The 20,476-nt window shown below is 41.0% G+C and overlaps 2 protein-coding genes across 13 annotated transcripts in view; one reads left to right on the forward strand and one right to left on the reverse strand.

Annotated features, from left to right (window-relative positions):
- Positions 1 to 6,928, forward strand: part of LOC147013898 (WD repeat-containing protein 26-like) — a 56,326-nt gene extending 49,398 nt beyond the window's left edge. For all 7 annotated transcript variants that reach the window (XR_015050558.1, XM_085851232.1, XM_085851229.1 and 4 more), the window contains 2 exons: positions 5,561 to 5,749; positions 5,876 to 6,928. Coding sequence is in view for 6 of the 7 variants with exons in the window: in XM_085851232.1 (XP_085707358.1) it covers positions 5,561 to 5,749; positions 5,876 to 5,898 (212 nt within the window). In the remaining variant the exon portion in view is untranslated. The remainder of the gene's footprint in view (positions 1 to 5,560; positions 5,750 to 5,875) is intronic.
- Positions 932 to 20,476, reverse strand: part of SLC4A1AP (solute carrier family 4 member 1 adaptor protein) — a 45,201-nt gene continuing 25,656 nt past the window's right edge. For 2 of the 6 annotated variants that reach the window (XM_085851223.1, XM_085851224.1), the window contains exons 10-14: positions 19,588 to 19,813; positions 14,210 to 14,290; positions 13,933 to 14,018; positions 9,081 to 9,150; positions 932 to 7,146 (exon numbers count right to left, since the gene is read on the reverse strand). In XM_085851223.1, coding sequence (XP_085707349.1) covers positions 7,097 to 7,146; positions 9,081 to 9,150; positions 13,933 to 14,018; positions 14,210 to 14,290; positions 19,588 to 19,813 — 513 coding nt within the window. In that variant the 3' untranslated portion in view covers positions 932 to 7,096. The other 4 variants (XM_085851226.1, XM_085851220.1, XM_085851225.1 and 1 more) reach the window with 3 other exon arrangements.

A 20,476-nucleotide genomic window follows, 5' to 3' on the forward strand; every position in this document is an offset into this window, starting at 1 on the left:
CTTGAGGCGTATGCACCACTGATTGGCAAAGGGTTGCTAAAAACGTGACGAGGTCAGGTCTGACATTTTGACGACCTTCCCAACCTTGTCCAAACGAGGGGAAGGAGTGTGGCCACAAGTCCCTGCAATTGAACACCGACATGCTAACTTGTTTATTGCACGGACACGTGGCCACGCCAACTATTGAATGAGGTAGGAAGGGTCTAACACCTGACACACATTGCCTGCATTTTGTCCTGAATGTGGTCGAAACATCGGATTTGAGCTTCGTTATTATTATTTTTTGGATGACAAGGTGGGTTGATATATCACTTCCTTGACATATATAATGCTTGCATTTGAGCCAAATTTTATGAGTTATACATGCTCGAGACTCATGGAAGAGTTATGACACAGAACAAAATCAGGAAACAACCCAACAAAGGGAACAGCGGGAGAAAGGGGAAACACCAACAGCAGTGTGGAGAGATAAAGTAGATGGAGATGGACGAACAAGGGATGCAGTTAACAATGAGGGGTAAGTGAGAACTCAAAGGGTGGGGAAAAATATGATTTTGGATGGGGGATGACTTGAGATGATCGTGAACAGCTGTCTTGAAGACCTGGAGGGAAGAATGAGATTGAAGAAAGTATGGAAGGTGGTTCCACAAGTGGGGGAAAAAAAGAGGAATAATTGAGTGGAGGTGAGCAGTGGTTCTGGATTTAGGCAGTTTCACGAGAAGGGGGTTGCTGGTGGACCGCGTGCGTCCCGCAGATACCTGGGGAGGACAAAGCATGGAGAGGGCAGTGGGTTCAAGTCCTGAAATGAGGCGGAAGAAGCCAGAGAGACCACCGACCTGTCGGCGATGCCGAAGTGATAGGCCCATAGACTCGGCTTCATCGTGAGAGATTCCAATTGCACCACAGAAGCAGACTGGTAAGACCACGCTGATTATAAGTCAAATAATTTATTGCATACATAAGAGAACAAACTAAATAAAACAGAATAAATAATCAATCACAAACTATAACAAGGGGAAATAAATTCAGAGGGAGGAAGGATTAAATGGGGGAAGAAATAACATTGGACCAGGTCTGATAGGAGGATGTGGAAAACTTGAAGAGACAGGGAGTGAGAGCCGGAAAGAGCAAGTCGAGGAAGATGTGACCATTATCAGCCAAAGCTGCTTGAAGACCCAGTCATAATAATGATCCACCAGCACAGGGTGGAAAGACATGAGGGCATGTACACCACACTGAGCACAGCAGTATTATAGGTACAGACAGGAGAGCCATGTGGGTATCCACGACACTCAAAGCATTGCATTGCTTCGATGCGAGAACCCTGATGGTGTTCACGGCTTGGAAAGCACTGCAGTCGATGCTGGCAAAGAGTGAAACAGAAGCGCAGGACAAATGTACTCAGCACACAGGCTGCCAATACCAAGCCCACATTTCACAACCTGAACCTCCTCTCCACTCGCCTTGGCCTCCTCATGCTAACTCTTCTTTACCTCAACTGTACTGTCACGACTCCACTCCATATGCCCATATCTCGGTCTTTCCACCGAACATTCTCTCTTTGCTGGTCCACGTCTCATTAAATTCCCTTTCCACATACTACAAGCTCATTCTCCATTCCAACCAGCCCATTAATCATCGACCAGTACAAGTAACAATCAGTTTAAACCTGCTCTAAGATGCTTCATGCAAATACATATCAAAATGTCCTGGTATGCCCTCAGACAAATCAATGGTCCGCTCAGGTTGTGGAGGTCTGAAATAAAATAACATACTATCTCAAACTTACATGACATGGCCCAACAATGTAATGTTTAGCTACTTAAAGAAATGATGTAATACATTCCATTTAAAGGGTTGAAACTAAAAAATCACCATTTTTGTGATGATGTTTACAGTGCCTTCAGAAAGTATTCACACCCCTTGACTTTTTTCACATTTTGTTGTTACAGCCTGAATTTAAAATGGATTAAATTGAGATTTTTAGTCACCGATCTATACAAAATACCCCATAATCTCAAAGCGGAATTTTTTTCGAAATTTTTACAAATCAATTAAAAATGAAAAGCTGAAATGTTTTGTGTCAATAAGTATTCAACCCCTTTGCTATGACACTCCAAATTGAGCTCAGGTGCATCCAATTTCTTTTGATTATCCTTGAGATGTCTCTACAACTTGATTGGAGTCCTCCGTTGGCCAATTCAATTGATTAGACATGATTTAGAAAGACACACCTTTCTATATGAGGTCCTGCAATCGACAGTGCATGTCAGAGCAGAAACTCCACCATGAAGTCCAAGGACCTGTCCATAGAATTGTGAGGAGGAATTGATCTGAGGAAAGGTATTAAACAATTTCTAGTGTTGAAAGTTCCCAAGAGCACAGTGAGCTCCATCATTAGGAAATGGAAAGAACATGGAACTATCCAGACTCTTCCTAGAGCTGGGCATCCAAGCAAACTGAGCAACCAGGCAAGATGGACCTTCGTCAGGGAGGTGACCAAGAACCCAATGACCACTCTGACAATTACAGAGTTCCTTGGCTGAGATAAGAGAACCAACTGGAAGGACAACAGTCTCTGCAGCACTTCACAAATGTAGGCTACTGTATAATTTCTCAAAACACCAGACGGAAGCCACTCTTTTGAAAAAGGCGCATGACAACACACCTGCAGTTTGCAAAAAAGGCACGTGAGAGACTAAAAGCATGAGGCAAAAGATTCTGTGGTCTGATGAGATTAAACTTGAACTCTTTGGCTTGAATGCAAAGCACTACATCTGGCAGAAACCAAGCACAGCTCATCACTCATCTAACACCATCCCCACCGTGAAGCATGGTGGTGGCAGCATCATGTTACGGGGATGCTTTTCAGCAGCAGGGACTGGGAGACTTGTAAGGATAGAGGGAACAATGAATGGAGCCAAATACAGGCAAATCCTTGAGGAGAACCTGCTTCAGAGTGCAAAAGACCTCAGACGGTGGGCAAAGATTTACGTTCCAAGAGGACAATGACCCCAAGCATACAGCCAAAGCAACACTGGGAATGGGTTCAGAACAAGAATGTGAAAGTCCTTGAGTAGCCCAGCCAAAGCCCAGATTTGAATTCCATTGAGAATGTTTGGAAAGACTTGAAGATTGCTGTTCACCGACGCTCCCCATCCAACTTGACAGAGCTTGAGCAAATCTGCAAGGAAGGATGGGAGAAAATCCTCAAATCCAGGTGTGCAAAGCTGATACAGACATACACAAGAAGACTTGAAGCTGTAATCGCTGCCTCAGAAGCCTCGATAAAGTATTGACTCAAGGGGTTGAATACTTATGGAAATTAGATATTTGCGTGTTTCATTTTCAATGAATTTGTAAAAATTTCGAAAAACATGTTTTCATTTTGGGGCATTTTTTGTAGATCGGTGACAAAAAATTTCAATTTAATCCATTTTAAATTCAGGCTGTAACACAACAAAATGTGAAAAAGTCAAGGGGTGTGAATACTTTAAGGAGGCACTGCAGATCTTTATTATTATTTCTTATTTTGTTAAGCATCGCGAACAATAATTTCTCAAAACGATTCTTTGTTTGCCTTAAAGGTCCCCTGACATGCAAAATAAACTTGTTATTTATAAATTAACTTGACCTTCCTAGTGAAGAAATAACCCATTTGTTTTTTTTAATCAAAAATGGGATAATTAGAGCAATATTTCTATCATTTCTGGAGCTATTCACAACTTGCTATGCCCCGCCCCTTAAAAAAATGGACTTCAGCGAATCTCTGCGTGACGTCACATACAGTAACTCGCACAGAGTGGATTGACTCGAGTCGAGATGTCGCGCGCCTTATACAGTACCTACAAATGCATTTTGCACATGTTAGTGCAATCTCTGTGATCGTCTTAATTCCAGTGATTGTTTCGCAAAAGTTTTAAAGAGTTTTAGCCGTACTTTCGAAAATGCCTGCAAGATGTATCATAGCAGGATGCAGCAATACAGGCAAAGACGGTGTAAGCCTTCATGTATTCCCGAAAGATGATAATCGTCAGAGAATATGGACATCTAAAGTGAAAATACTGCTTCCATTGGCATGCTATTCAATAACATTTAGCCAAAATGCTAGCCTGGTGTTGGCTCAGTGGTTAGGGTGGTGGCTTGGGATCCTAGGGTCCTGAGTTCAAGCCCCGTCGGCCGCTGAATTAATACATCAGGGGGTTGACTCAGCCTGTCATCCTTCCGAGGTCGGCGAAATGAGTACCAGTTCCAGTGTGTGTCCTGGTAGAGGGGCACTGCATCAGCGACACAGTCACGCTTCAAGAAATGATAGCTACCCCGGCAACTAAGCTGCCATACGACCACCACCACCAGCCAAAATGCTGTAATAAAAGAAAAGGGAAAAAAATGATTGCACAACTATGAAAGACAAATGTATCTGTCCTATTACATGGCCTCATATCCTCGGGACTCTTACGCATTGACTTATACATTGTGTGCATGCTAATACAAGTTACTTGTCAACTCGAGATCTCTAGAGTCTAGACTAGTCCGATAAATCCGTCGTCCGTCCGACTAGGCCGATAAATCTGACGTTCTGTAGCTTTATTTTATTAGTCTTTTTTTCATTGTTTTCTACTGGTGCTACATGACGATAGTAGGAATGAAATAAATAGAAATGCAACAGAACGTCAGATTTATCAGACTACTCGAGACAATTGTGTCACAAGGTGTGTTCTGCACACAAGTTTTCATCGTATCCGGACAGTGAGATTGCTTTGTTTTATGCGCGGAGAGATACGGCCGATGACACGGGCTGGCCTTGTTTGTGATTAATTCGCCGCCGCTGCGCTGGTCACGTCACGTCACGTCACTAAAATATTTCTGATATCGAGCAGTATGCAAGTCGAATTTACATGATTGAATTACGAATAGGATTTAGTCTAGCCAGTTGTTATTTCTGAGTCTTCCTTCGATGTCCTCCCGATCATAATTAACTCCGGGAATTTCATCGCCATTTTCCTCTGCTTGTCCTGCTTCGGTCTCGAACTGTTAAGGCCGTATTTCATTTCCAGCTGCCTGAACTTCACCTCCTGCGACTACGTTATCTGACAATTCTCCATGTGATTCAGACCAAAATCCTTCATTTCTCTCACACTCACTGTCGTTACCAGACAAATCAAAGTCCATGTCATCCATTATTCAAAACCAAATGTTCGATTTTTTTTTAAAGCAGAAATGAACAAAGCGATTGAGTCGACCAATCGAATGTGGAAACACACAGAAAGCCAATAGAATAAACGTAGACCACCAACCCGAGTAATTAACGTGCAGCTTTTGACATCCTGTATATGACGTCACGTGGGTTACGCCCCTTTCAGGAGAATTTTTAGGGGCGTTCCCAAAGACGTTTGTTTTTTTAATTTTACATTTTACAGAATGAGTATTGTGAAAAAACATTGTCAGATCTGAAATCACGATGAAAAACTCCTCTCGGACATATATAAATGAAATTTATGTACTTTGGCATGTCAGGGGACTTTTTACCGTGTACACCTGTGTCTTGCCCATTTTATAGATCACAAGGTATACATATGGCACCGCAGTGGTGAGCTGCCAATCGCTGTGCTTCCGGGCCATGGGCATACGGTCAATTGTGTGAGCTGGAACCCAGAACTGCCTTCGATGCTCGCCAGTGCATCCGACGATGGCACTATCCGCATCTGGGGGCCCATGCCAGCCTGTGAAGGCGACTCAGAATCAGAAGGTTAACCACCTGTACTATACAAGTTCATAGTGTACGGCTTGCTTGTGTCATCTTTATATTTTAAAAAGTACTGCATTGTACTTCTCCGCTATTTAAATGGAAAATGTATTTACGGATATGTTGCAGATGACGGAGGCATGGAGAGTTAACAGCGAAGGAAGCTGGGCGTGGAAAATGCCCTCTCCACGGCCAGCACCCTTTTATGGGTTTTGATATATCTTAATGTCATGCCAGTAACCATCAAGGAACTGTCAAAGTGCCCAGTTACAACCAAAACATCCAGCTTTTGAATGAGTGAAATGAGACAGAAAGCAGGCCTCTCTGGAAGAGGCACGCAATTTCTGACCATTTCTACCATCAAGCCAACCTAAATTCTGTACATTAGCAATTGACTTTCGATATCCCATGGCTTTGAGGGAATGTTCAAACCGAGATTTGCTATAGTTCCTGGAATTGAAAGGCTTGATGTGCACAAGTTTCCGGTTCGGTGGCCCTCACGCCGAATCAAACAGAAACCCGGTGCCGCTTTCAGCCCCGAACGAGCACGAGTAAAAATCGCCGGTCGTGGTAGCTGTGAGCAGACTTGTAAATAGGTTAGTCGAGTTGCCGTTCGCCTCCGCGACTGCATTGCTGCCTTGTGGCCCAACGTCCGTACGTGCTTGCTTTGTGAAAACGTGCCGTGCTGAACGGAGATGCATTTGGTGATGAGGTTTAAGCAAACAAACCAGTGCCAGAAACCTTTGTTGCACAGTTGCCAGACCTAAAGCTAGAAAACAAAACTCATCCTTCATCCTCACCCTCACCTTTTATCACGTTTAAAAAAAAAAATAATTCCCCCACCATTGTTACAAACTATGCAGTCAAAGTTGACATCGACTTTATTTGGTATTACCAGCATGGTCTATGCATGGTTAATATAACCATACCTTCAGTTACCATTTCATTTACTTACAATGCCTTCATGTCCACCCACCAACCCCACTACCACCAACCCTCATCAAATCAAATTTCAGGTGATTTTTTTTAACCACAACGTTTTCTTTTTTAATGCCACATTATTTTGGATTGGGGGTAACCTATTGGTGTTGTAAAATAAAACATTTGTGTAACCAATTCTATGTATTTGTTTATCCGATGTTTACTTCCGAAATTAGGTCTGACAATAAAGTGTTAAAAACATTTTTATCGAATTGGTATTTGAGTCCAATTGTAAATCAATTGAAGATTTGGAAATCGATTTATACCAAACCCATCCATGAGATTGCATCAGAAGCAGTTCAACTTGAACAACCCGTTACTCTTGTATGTGCAGTCTGCAGAAATATATATATACAAACACCGAGCTCGTCAGTATCCAAACTTTTTGTTCAGGTATGTCTTGCCGTCGCCTGTTTGATCTGCAGAAACAGGAAGTTAGAGTTGAAACGTATCATGCAATCAAACAGTAGGAGAGCTGTTCATCTGAAACGATTCATCTCTTCTTCAATACTCTGCATATGTTGCCATCACTACATCCCTGGGAAATGATCATCTATTTTACACGTCCTCCCTGTTTATCGTTTTCTTATCTGAACTTTCTCATTCTGTCTGGAATGTCATGAGCACTGTATAATCCAATGCAAGCTGCCGTTTTGTCATTCTCTGCAACTCTAAACATTCCCAACACTCTCCACCTAAAAATGTCGACTATGGGGTCCGTCATCCACCACCCATTCCCCCTTTCATCGCTTTCCATCTGTTCCCCCCCCTCCCAACCTCTCCACCTCTTCTCCATCTTCCCACCCCCCTCCCAACCTCTCCACCTCTTCTCCATCTTTCCACCCCCTTCCCAAACATCATCCTTAATCCCTTCAACATCCTAAGATTGGAGGATGGGGAACAAAAATATGGACAGAAAGAAAAATGGAGGAGGAGGGGGACTTTTTTTTCTTCTTCTTTCATTTCCCCCAACATGTCCTCCAATTGTTCTCTCAATCCATAAAACTTTCTTGCCCCTGATGGCTAAATCTTCTGGAGGGGAGAAACGAGGGAAGAATAGGATTGAGCCAGGAAGACAGGAGGATGGGAACTCCACCCCCCCCCCCAATCATACTCGGTCTATAATCTCCCATCCCATATTCTGGATAGGTGGGGATGGGAAGAAGGGAAAAGGATGGAAACTGGAGAAGGGATTGGAGAATGGTTGACAAGAGGATAGAAAGGGTAAAATGAGAACTGAACAATGGGGACTTCCCCATCTTCCTTTCCCTTCTCTCCCTACCCCTTCCTCCTCCTTCCTCCCTCTCCCGACCCCTTCCTCCTCCTTCCTCCCAGTTCACCTCTTTGCATCCTCTTTTCATCCTCTTTTCCTTTTTATCCCCTCCCCATAATCTTTTTTTTCCTAATCTTCCCATCCACATCCAAAGCAGACAGAAGGAAGAAGTAGGACAGATGGCAGAACAGGGTGTGGGGGTGGGGAGGAGAAAAGGAAGATGAGGATTATGGGGAAGAGGATTAGGATGAGCAGAGAGTAGGGTGATGTGGATTTTTCTCTCCTTACCCTCCTCCCCAACTTTCAAAGGATCCTTGCCATCTCCCCCACTATCATCCTAAGGATGGGAGGGGGGAAGAGAGGCGAGTTGAAGGATTGGGAGGTGGATGGTGACCCCCCCCCCCAATCCACATCCTCCTGCCTCTTATGCCAACCACATCTCCTTTCTCAAGTGTATAGGGATGAAAGGAAAAGAGCAAAGGTGTGGAGGAGATTTTTCCTTTGCACCTCATTTCATTTTCCTTTACACCTCCTCATCCTCCACTCCTCCTTTCCCACCACCCTCTGTCCCCATACTCAATATGAATGTGCAGGAGAAGGGTCTGAGGGGAAAAGGGTGATTGGGAGGAGAGGAGGGCAAAAGGAAAATGCAGACGGGGGGAGGAAAAGAGGATGGGACTCTTAACCCTTTTCCCTTTCCTCAATCTCTGACACATCTACTCTTGCACTCTAGATTGAGATGGGAATTAGGAGAAAGAGGAGATAGGGAGGGGAGCAGGAAGACGAGAGATAGATTGGAGGAATGGATGAGGGGGGAGAAAAGGAAAGAGGATGATGGGGAGCAAAGCATGGGAAAAAGACAAATGGTATTTTCCCCATCGTGCTTTTCCCATCACTTCTCAATCTGCCCTCTCTCCTCCCCATACCATGTCCTACTCTGTCTCATCCCTTCCATCCCAAATCTGCTCCCCATCCACTCCTCTCCCATCCCTATCCTGACTCCTAATCCTCCTCCTCCAAAATAAAGTAGACCTACAAATGTACATGCAAAATGCAGTGTTGAAGTAAAACCATAAGTACCTTCTGGCGGTAACCATGACGCATATTTTGGGTCCTCTCCCGAACAGACATCAAGATGTAGTTGAGGAGGCTGAAGAGGAAATGCTATAATCATTGATTGTGAAATAAGTTAGGACAGGTTAAAACTATTAAACCAAATTGTGTATTGGGATTTAGGTAGCACGACTTGTATTTAGCATTCATTGCCAAAGTTGTCCTTACAAGATGGTGGCTTTTTCTTTAAAATCATGGAGTGCCAAGTGTCATGTGATGTTATTTTTAGAAGAACAAGGGCACACCATTTCAGGATTCCAATAAAATTCAGAACCATCAACTTCTACAGTGCTCCATTTAATAACTATTTGCTTTTCACAAGACTTGCTGTTGCACGTGGAACTCCACATTGGGTGTTCACGGTGTTCTTCGAACGAGATACAACCATCAAAGACAAGACAAAAAAGGTAGTGGCTTCTGAACGAATAAATAAATTTATTCAATATTTCCCCCCATCGATGTTCTTACATCCACCACCCCACACACCATACTCTGCCACAATGTATGGAAATCAACAGAGCATTGATAAAAGTATACTAACCATGGTGGGAAGCAATGAAATGTTTTGGGCATCAACCCTTCAGAGCAAAAGGAGGAGATGGGATGCGGTGGAAGGTCCATTATTGGGTGGGGGTATCAGAGGTACATGCATGCCTTTTTGTCAGGCAGCAAGACACCTCGGAAGAGGGATGGTAAGTTTTCAGTGGTTGAAAGTCAAGGGGACTGGAAGAAAAGGGGAAATACGAGGGAAACTAGAATGGCACTTAGTAGAACGCTGAACAGTTTACGTTTTGTATCCTATTTATAAGGCGGATCCTACTGACTTGAACCAAAATCTAATCAGCTTGTTCTTATCACATACCCAACCTGTCCACCAAGTTTTGTCATAATCCATAAACAGCTTTTTTAAATATCATGTCGTATAGTAATAGCCCAATTTATGTCTCCCCTTTTTACATCGTTTTGCAAATACGTCGTCACGTTATTGGTACCATTACCTTATTTGTGTCGCCTCAACACACTCGTGTAGCTTTAAAAGCCATACCTTTTATTCTCGAACATTTTCAGAATTAAGAAGACTGATAAAGACGCCAGAATACATCGCTAAAGTAGCAAATCGGGAGATCACAAAATTGCCAAAAGAACTAATATTAAAGGTGGCCCAGCAGTCATGCCCCATTAAGATCTTGATTAATACAAGGAAAAATCACAATAAACGTTTGAATTGTTGGCCATTAACTTCATGACACTGGTATTTAACGAAAACTTTCGGAATCCGACTGGGCGCTCGTTTATACAAATTCCGATGGGGCATGACTTTTGGGCCACCCTGTACTTTGTGTCACACATAAAGAGTAGATTGGCCGAGATGCATTGTAAAAGTGTTACCACCTTACAAGTGAAATTAGATGTTAATACATGCTGGTGAATGTACACAGTTGGTGTTGCCAGGTTAGTAAGTTTGCCTCCAGTGCGCACCATCTATAAAAAAAATATATCGCCGTTCATTGAAGGAGGAAGAAGAGCTACTGCCAACTTTGACTGCTTCCAGAAGAGGTATATTTTTATTTAAATGTCTGGAAATTATTCTTTTTTTATTGATGATACGCATGTGTACTTGAATATAACTGTCATTACTTTAAAAAAGGGTAATATGGGAAAGTGAAATATAATACATGAAGTGGTGATGTGAAGAACACATCCCTCCCCCCCCCCCTTATTCCATTAATTATTAAGAATAAAATTGATTTACATCGTTTCGATGCATCTCACTTTTCAGGAACTCATCCCCGACGTAAACCGGGGTAAGATGGGTTGTATATATATATATATATATATATATATATATATATATATATATATATATATATATATATATATATATATATATATATATATATATATATATATATATATATATATATATATATATATATATATATATATATATGACTCCTCCCATGCTCTTCTAGCCGAAGAAGCTGCATAAAGCAACCATGAAAGGCTACCCAGGGTAAGCCCTTTCCCATTTCAAACCCTTCCAAGAGTTCTAACACAGCTGTAAAGATGTTCACAAACACTACACACCCCCCTCAGCTGCTGGACCGATTTTAGCGCTTGTTAGCGAATCATCAGCAACAGCGCAGACATAAATGCGTACCAACGGGGCTCCCAAGAATGTATCACATGTAAACGTCAAAAGCAGTCAACATATAAATGAAAAAAAAACGAAGATACACACATCTCACCTGTGAATGGAGGGAATAACCAATTAGCTCTCACCTAATCAATCAAACCCAGATGGCTAGGATTATAAAAAAATAAATTGACTCCTCCCATACTCTTCTCGCTGCAGAAGCTGCATAAAGCAACCATGAAAGGCTACCCAAGGTAGGCTCTTTGCTGACGTTTACACGTGATACATGCTTGGGAGCCTCAATGGTATGCATTTCTGTCTGTGCTGTCACTGATGATTCACCAACAAGCGATGAAACTGCTCCGACAGCTGAAGGGGTGTGCAGCATTGGGATTCTCATGTGTGTACTATTTGTAAACGTCTTTACAGCTGTGGAGGAACTCTGAGAAGGGTTTGAAACAGCAAAGAGCTTACCTTGGGTAACCCTTCATGGTTGCCTGATGCAGCTTATTTGGCAAGAAGAGCATGGGAGGAGTCGATTAATTTATAAAATCCTCGCTACCTGGGTTTAATTGATTCGACGAGAACCAATTTGTTGTTCCCTCAAATCACGGGTGAGAGATGAAGGTGAATCTTCTTCTTTTTATACATATATACACACCTTGACAGCATGTTGCTGTTGGCCCCATCTCTCAATTGTAAGGAATCTCTTTCAAAATTCTCAGATCGAGATCCGGATCCTCACCAAAATCTAATCAATTTGACCTCGTCACACACCCAACCTGTCCAAGTTTCATCCGAATCCTTCTAACATTTTGAGATATCATGCTGTATTTTGTTTTTGGTACAATCTCTCAATGGTGAAGAATCAATTTTAAAATTCTAGTATCTGGATTCAGATCTTCACCAAAATGTAATTAATCTGTCCTTGTCACACCCCCAACCAGCAGAGAGTTTCTTCTGAATCCGTCCATAACTTTTTGAGATATATTGCTCACAGACAAATAGGGGAGAAAATATAACCTGTCCACCTTCAGTGGCAGATGTAACAAAAGGAAGCAAGAGAAAGACATTAAATAAATAACTTTGAAAAGAAATAAAAAAAAAAAAAAAAATATATATATATATATATATATATATATATATATATATATATATATATATATATCTGAAATAAAAAGGAGAGAGAGAAAATAAGAGTGGAAGTAGGATTCATCAACATTAAGGATAAAAAAAACATAGGAGGGCAGGAGGAAAGGGGGGTTTTAGACCATAAGGGCTCATTAATCCCATCGGTGGTGAACGTGCTCATCCTGAACATAAGGCCTTGCTGTTTTCACTTTTGACTGTTTGGTGCTGAAATGTAGACATATATCCGAGACCTTAATGTGGCGGAATGAATGTCCGAGAAGATTGAAGTGTGTCGTTCACATTGACCGACCACCTCCTCAACCTTCGAATCAATATCATCATCCAGAAGAACTTCAAGCTTTCACAGAATGATCCTGAAACTTTCAATTTCTCCACAACCACCTCTCATTTCTTTCAAGCGGGACAAATTTGCAAAATTCCCCGATTTAAGGACCATTTCCTTCTGACGTCCCACCAGGAATGTTTCAGTGTTCATGGAGTCACTGTAACACCTGCCCTTTCAACAAAACGACCACTTCGATCTCAACACCCAAAAGCAGCTTTAAAGCGATGGACTATTTTTGACTGCACCTCCGCCAATGTTATAGACAGAATCATGTGCACTCTGCAAGAAGATCTACATCCGTGAAACCGGTCGATCACATCCTGAACACTTCCTCCATGAACGAACAAACAGCAAAAGCTGGTTGCTTGAGACTCAACCTTTTCCCAGAAATTCCTTCAATTTCATTTCAATGGCAGTCGACAATATTTCTCTCCATTTCAGCACCACAGATAGTTGTAGACACAAAGAGCAAAACCTTATCGACAGGGTGCCCCTTATGGTTTTTTGAGATTTTAATCGGAAAAGGAAATTGCTGTATTTGAAACCGACTTGACTGATTAATTTTTTTTTAAACATACTTTTAAAAGTTATTTTAATTTATCTATCCAACATCTTTTTGCTTCTGTTTGTTTCCTTCCCTATTATTCCACCTTTTCTCCTTGCATCCCTAACCTTCCTTGTGAGGTGCCAACATTTAGTCATTCCCACTCCATGTGCTCCCTGACCCATCATGTCACTCCAACATACAAACCCCTGACTCACTCACACCTTATATAAATGCTCGTCCCTTGTACAGTTTGCTCCGAAGAAGGGTCAACATCCAAAACGTCAGCTGCTCCTCATTTCCCATGGGGATTAGCATACTTGGATCAATGTCATGTTTTCCTCCGTTGATCTATGTCCACCGACACTAGCCTTCACCATCGAGACTAGTTTTCCGTTATACTCTGTCACAGAGTGTCAGTTCTGCTGAAACATTTTAAAGGCAAGCAATGCACTGGGTGGTATACCATTGCCTGCACAGCTGACCAGATATTGCAAATTTATCCACAGTAGTGATGGCAATGCAACAAGGTCTCACCCATTTAGCCAATATGAACTTATATGTTTAAAATAAACAAACAACACTGGTGTGACTTGTACAAATGACAGCATCCCATTTGTATAATTTTTAGAGGAGATGCAACAAATAAGTTGCTACACACCTTGCTCGGGCCGTAGATCTTTTGTTTCCTTTGCATTTTTGGCTGTGCTTCATCCCTCAAGTGGTCTTCTTTAACAACAGGAATCTCTGCAAAGATTTGGTAAATTGTTTGTCGACCAAGTTAATTTTCCTTTCGAGTTTAGCAACACATTTTGATTTTGGTACACCACTGTACAACCGGTACCATCAGTTGAACCTCGGCGAAACAAATGACAGGTCCCCATCCATGTCTATTCACTTCAGAACCATTTAGCACAATAATTGCATTGAGAGCCCACCTTGCTGGAAGATACTCTTTTCTTTTGCAGTTCCCGTAGTGTGAACTGGGACATCTCGCTTGCAACACTCTGCTGGTGGAGCTGCAGCACAAGATTATCTCAGAGAATCTCAATAAAATATATTTGTAATTTCAGTCATGACATTTGTCAGTTGGTAAAGATTTACAAGACCATTAATGTTCTGAGCCGTGCTCAGAACCTTCGCTCAGAACGGATGCAGATGCATTCTGGGAAGCCAAAAGCTGAGGCTCTCTGTGAAGTATATGGCTGCTGCAAGCTTACGTCACTGCGAAGCTTAAATCGTGTCATAAAGCTTATACTGCGTTGTGAGGTTCATAATCAAGCCACGAGGCCATCGTTGTGACCAAGCCTATTCTACGTTTTATCTACATACAAGCGCTACTCGTTAAGGAGGATTAAAGTGGTCAGTATATCTCTATGTTGCTGATTGTAAGACTTCATGTTGTAAGAAAGATGGGAATGTATTTTGTCCGCATTTTCATGTAACCACATTGCACGTCACGTACATTCGTGCCATTTGCATAACGTATTTCGACGCCATTTGAGGTCTGTTTCCTGTTCGTTCGATTCATTAACCTCCGCCATCGAAGATCGGAGGTTACTGTTTTCACCCCTTTCTATTTGTTTGTTTGTGAACAGTATTACGGAAAAACACCTCGTCGGATTTCGACGAAACTTGGTGGGGGGGGGGGGTTAGGTATGGTCCAAGGATCATGCCATTAGATTTTGGACTTGCTCACCCCCCCCCAAAAAAAATTGTTAGAGAAATTATTTTTTTTTTGCATTTCTACATGTTTTAAGTGATTTCCAACCCCCCCCCCCCCAAAAAAAAATTGTTGGAGAAAAAAAAAATTCACGAGTGACCCAGCAGTATTGGCGGCGGAGGTTTTGCACTCTCCCGAGTGCTCCCCCTCTAGTTGAATTTGATCAACTCCACCACCGAAGATGAAGGAGGTTATGTTTTCACCCCTCTCTGTCTGTCTGTCTTTGTGTGCAGGATATCTCAAAAAGTTGTGGACGGATCCGGATGAAATTTTGTGGACAGGTTGGGTGTGTGACCACGACGAATTGATTCGATTTTGGTGAAGATCTGACTACTAGAATTGTTCAATTCCAAAGTGATTCTTCATCATTGAGAGATAGGGCCAAAAACGATATATAGCATGATATTTACCTCCATCACCGAAGGTGAAGGAGGTCATGTTTTCACCCCTTTTGTCTGTCTGTTGTGTACAGGATATCTCAAAAAGTTGTGGACAGGTTGGGTGTGTGACAAGGACGAACTGATTAGATTTTGGTGAAGATCCGGATCCGGATGTGATAATTAACCTCCGCCATCGAAGATCGGAGGTTACTGTTTTCACCCCTTTCTGTTTGTTTGTTTGTTTGTTTGTGAACAGTATTATGGAAAAACTCCTCAACGGATTTCGACGAAACATGGTGGGGGGATTAGGTATGGTCCAAGGATCATGCCATTAGATTTTGGACTTGGTCCAAAATCCAATATGGCCGTCATGGCGGCCATTTTGAAAAATATTTGAATTTTATTTTGCATTTCTACACGTTTTAAGTGATTTCCAACCAAAAAAAAAAAAATTTGTTAGAGAAAAAAAAACAAAATTTTGCAACTTTTTTCAAAAAAATTTCGATTTTATTTGAAAAATATTTGAATTTTATTTTGCATTTCTACACGTTTTAAGTGATTTCCAACCAAAAAAAAAAAAATTTGTTAGAGAAAAAAAAACAAAATTTTGCAACTTTTTTCAAAAAAATTTCGATTTTATTTGAAAAATATTTGAATTTTTTTTTTGCATTTCTACATGTTTTAAGTGATTTCCAACCCCCCCCCCCCAAGAAAGAAATTGTTAGAGAAAAAAAATTTTTGCAACTTTTTTTCAACAAAATTGAGATTTTTTTTTGCATTTTTACATGTTATAAGTGATTTCCAACAAAAAACATGCCAAAACTAGAGGGGGAGCATTCGGGAGAGTGCAAAACCTCCGCCGCCAATACTGCTGGGTCACTCAAGTGAACCTTATATCTTATTTATTAAATATGTCAACAGTGCTGAGTTATAGTTCTTTTCTCCAACATTTTTTTTTGGGGGGGGGGGGGGGTTGGAAATCACTTAAAACATGTAAAAATGCAAAAATAAAAATAAAAATAAAAAAAAAAATCGAAATTTTGTTGAAAAAAAAGTTGCAAAAATTTTTTTTCTCAATTTTTTTTGGGGGGGTTGGAAATCACTTAAAACATGTAGAAATGCAAAAAATTTCCTTTTTTTTGGGGGGGGGGGGTTGGAAATCACTTAAAACATGTAAAAATGCAAAAACAAAATTTTTTCTCTAACAATTTTTTTGGGGGGGAAATCACTTTAAAACATGTAGAAATGCAAAAAAAAATTTCTCTATTTTTTTTGGGGGGGGGGTTTGAAATCACTTAAAACATGTAGAAATGCAAAAAAAAAATTCTCTAACAATTTTTTTGGGGGGGGGGGTAACAATTTTTTTGGGGGGGGGGGTTGGAAATCACTTATAACATGTAGAAATGCAAAAAAAAAAAATTTCTCTAACAATTTTTTTGGGGGGGGGGGACCAAGTCCAAAATTTAATGGCATGATCCTTGGACCATACCTCACCCCTCCCCCCCACCAAGTTTCGTCGAAATCCGTCGAGGAGTTTTTCCGTAATACTGTTCACAAACAAATAAACAAACAAACAGAAAGGGGTGAAAACAGTAACCTCCATCCATCTTCGAAGATGGCGGAGGTTAATAATAATTGCTGCTGATTTTAGAACTTCAGGTGGATATACCCACGTAAAATCAATTTCTGTCTCAAGGAATCTAGTTATGACGAATGAATTGAGTATGTAAAAGTTAAAAGTAAAAGGGAAAGTTGCAAACTATAACTCTGAGCACTGTTGACATCAAATTGAACTAGTACGTGCCTGTAAAAAAAATATTAATAATAAAAAAAGAAATAATAATAATAATAATAATAAATAAATAAACCACACAGGCCGTTTCTTCGCTCTCACGTGCCCATACGTGCGTGACCCGGAAGTTCGATATTATTCGCAATTTATTTTTAATACCCAATTATTCAATTAGCGCCAACGTATTTTACCTTTTCGCAATGTCGTGGCAAGGAAAAACAAAAAGAGAAGAGAAGAGAGAGAAAAAATTTACTTCCTGGTTCGGAGCATACCAGCACTCTGATGTTCCCGAAATTTATACACCGTCTAATATGAAAACGATCATAACTTGGGCCATTGTGTTTATCTATAAATGCGCATAAGAAATCGAGAAAATAAATAAATAAACCACACAGGCCATTTCTTCGCTCTCACGTGCCCGTACGTGCGTGACCCGGAAGTTCGATATTATTCGCAGTTACGATTATTCGCAATTTATTTTTAATATTCAATTAGCACCAACGTATTTTACCTTTTCGCAATGTCGTGGCAAGGAAAAACAAAAAGAGAAGAAAAGAGAGAGAAAAAATTTACTTCCTGGTTCGGAGCATACCAGCACTCTGATGTTCCCGAAATTTATACACCGTCTAATATGAAAACGATCATAACTTGGGCCATTGTGTTTATCTATAAATGCGCATAAGAAATCGAGAAATTATTAGAATACACGAAGTCATCACTCTCCGGAAGCCCGTACGTTGTAACCGTAATGGGGAACGCGGCTGAGTTTCCCTTCCCCATCCGCCACGCCCACGCAACGTGTCTTCCCATTGGTTGGTAAATAAATGGCCATAACTTGGGAAGCACTTGTCCGATTAATATCAAACCTTGAAAAGGCACATCCTCAGGGCCCCAGCAATATATCTGCTAAGTTTCAATTCGATCGGACCAGTGGTTGTCGAGAAACAGCGGTCACACAGACACACACACAGAGATTGCTGGAATTATAGATAGATGAATAGGATATCAGGTTCACTTGAGTGACCTAGGAGTATTGGCGGTGGAGGTTTTGCACTCTACCGAGTGCTCCCCCTCTAGTTTTTTTAAGTGATTCTTCACCATTGAGAGATTGGGCTCAAAAACGATATATAGCACGATATCTCAACCAGAGAGTTGGTGTCAAAGCCACCCAATGCTCGCCTGTTTATACATTTATCGTTTTTAAAAGACTCGTCTAATAAATCATATTTTTTTTATAAAGCATTGCAGTGAAGTCTGATCCAAATAATTTTAAAGCAATATATGTATTTGTATATTGTAATCAGTAACAAGAGCGCAAGTGAGCACAATATACACCCGAACAAGAAGCTATATACAGAATTGTGCTACTACATGGAAAACAGCATCCTGGTTGCCATGGCAACCACTTTAGATGACGAACGTATGTCATGACACACCATCTCCACAGTCTGTACCAGTGTACCTATGTACCAAATATGAAACGTGAAAGTTGAAAACTTTGGGAGTTAGAGTGCGGACAGGAACGGATGGAAAACAGCATCCTGGTGGCCATGGCAACCACTTTAGATGACGAACGTATGTCACGACACACCGTCTCCACAGTCTGTACCTATGTACCAAATATGAAACGTGAAAGTTGAAAACTTTGGGAGTTAGAGTGCGGACAGGAACAGACGGACGGACGACCGGTATCACATAATACGCCCCGATATATATATATATATATATATATATATATATATATATATATATATATATATATATATATATATATATATATATATATATATATATATATATATATATATATATGTCGGGCGTATAAAAAATAGTGTGGGAGATAAAAACATTAGAAAGGAAAAAATAACTTGCACCAAAAACTTGAACATTTTCACGCTGACGCTGACACTCATGCTGGGGGTATCGCTATAGCTCTGTTCTTCGAACAGGCGAGCTAAAAATGTATTGGGCCCGATATGTTCTCGTGGATCAGGCATTACAGGGTGGAGGTATGCGCTCTACCGAGTGTCCTTCCAGTTTATCGTGGAACTGTAATGTATTTCTGAAGTATTGTTGTCACAAAATAACATCATTACTTCACAATTTCTCGGAGATTTTCGGAGCTTTACAAAGCAATTAAATAACTTTTTCGGAGATTCTTTGGGAATGAATAAATGGCCGAAGGCTTCTGTATGAACACTACTCTTTATGTCTATATCTGCGTGCGAAATCCAACGAACCTGCGATACGACGATTATGAAGCCTCGAATGGCAGACAGGCGCTTGCTGCCATTAAAATATTCTTGTTAAAGATTTTAAAAATATAAAGCCTTATTATTCAGTGTGGGGAGGGTGGAAAACAAAGCATCTGATAATACCGATTCAGAGTTCATCTTCTTGTGAAAAACCGAGTTTGTTTACCAGCAATATAGGAAGGTGCAGACTGAACTTGAGGTGTTTCTCCAGGATCATTTGTGCTGCTCTTCTCCAACGCCATGCATCCTGAGATTGAAGAAGATTCAATGTCATGCTTGTGTTGAATTTCTTCTTCTTCTTCGTCATCATCCTCCTCCTCCTCCTCTTCCACCTCCTTTGTTTTCAAGCTGAACAGACTACTTGGCAATGGCTCGCGTTTTTGAGGCAACCGCTGGGGGAAAACAACAAATATTTTAGAGGTCGACGAGGCCTATCTGGGTCAGTTTGCCAATTTCCACTTGTGCCACGATGTATACGTATGTTCTTGTCCCACCATTTTCCCTGTTGACCCTTTGCTTCCAGACACCTGCATTAAGAATTATGTTCATAGTTATCGTGGGTTCTTGGAAGCTCCGAGTCAACTCCAATCGATTTGAATGCTCAGTAAAAGTAGCACAAGTGAATGGACATGGGTTTCAATTGGCATATGATATACAGAAGTGATAATGCAAACTTTCCAAACAAACCCCCAAAAACTGTCCCTATTTTAATTAGTGGGACGAGCACTTGGATTGGCCAAAAGGCCCTTACTTTATACTAGTCTGTAACCATTAAAATAAAATAAAATCTTTCAATTGTACTTACAGGATTTTCCCTGGAAACTTTTTTTTTCTTCTTTTCAACCTTAAGTCTCTGCAAACCCTCTCCATTCACTTCTTGAAACTAAGTGCAACAGCTGGCGGGCGAGCAGGACCTGAACTAAGTGCATCAATGGCAATGAAGCAGAATCATTTGTTTCACTCACGGTGGAATCTTACATTTGCAAATTTCTGGTTCATGGACGAATTTGGTCTCCATTCATTTACACGAGGTTGTTCGATCTCGTGATTATTAT

The sequence above is a fragment of the Eptatretus burgeri genome, chromosome 13, assembly GCF_056783735.1.
Source record: "Eptatretus burgeri isolate ZD-2024b chromosome 13, Ebu_testis_v1, whole genome shotgun sequence".
Lineage (NCBI taxonomy): Eukaryota > Metazoa > Chordata > Myxini > Myxiniformes > Myxinidae > Eptatretus > Eptatretus burgeri.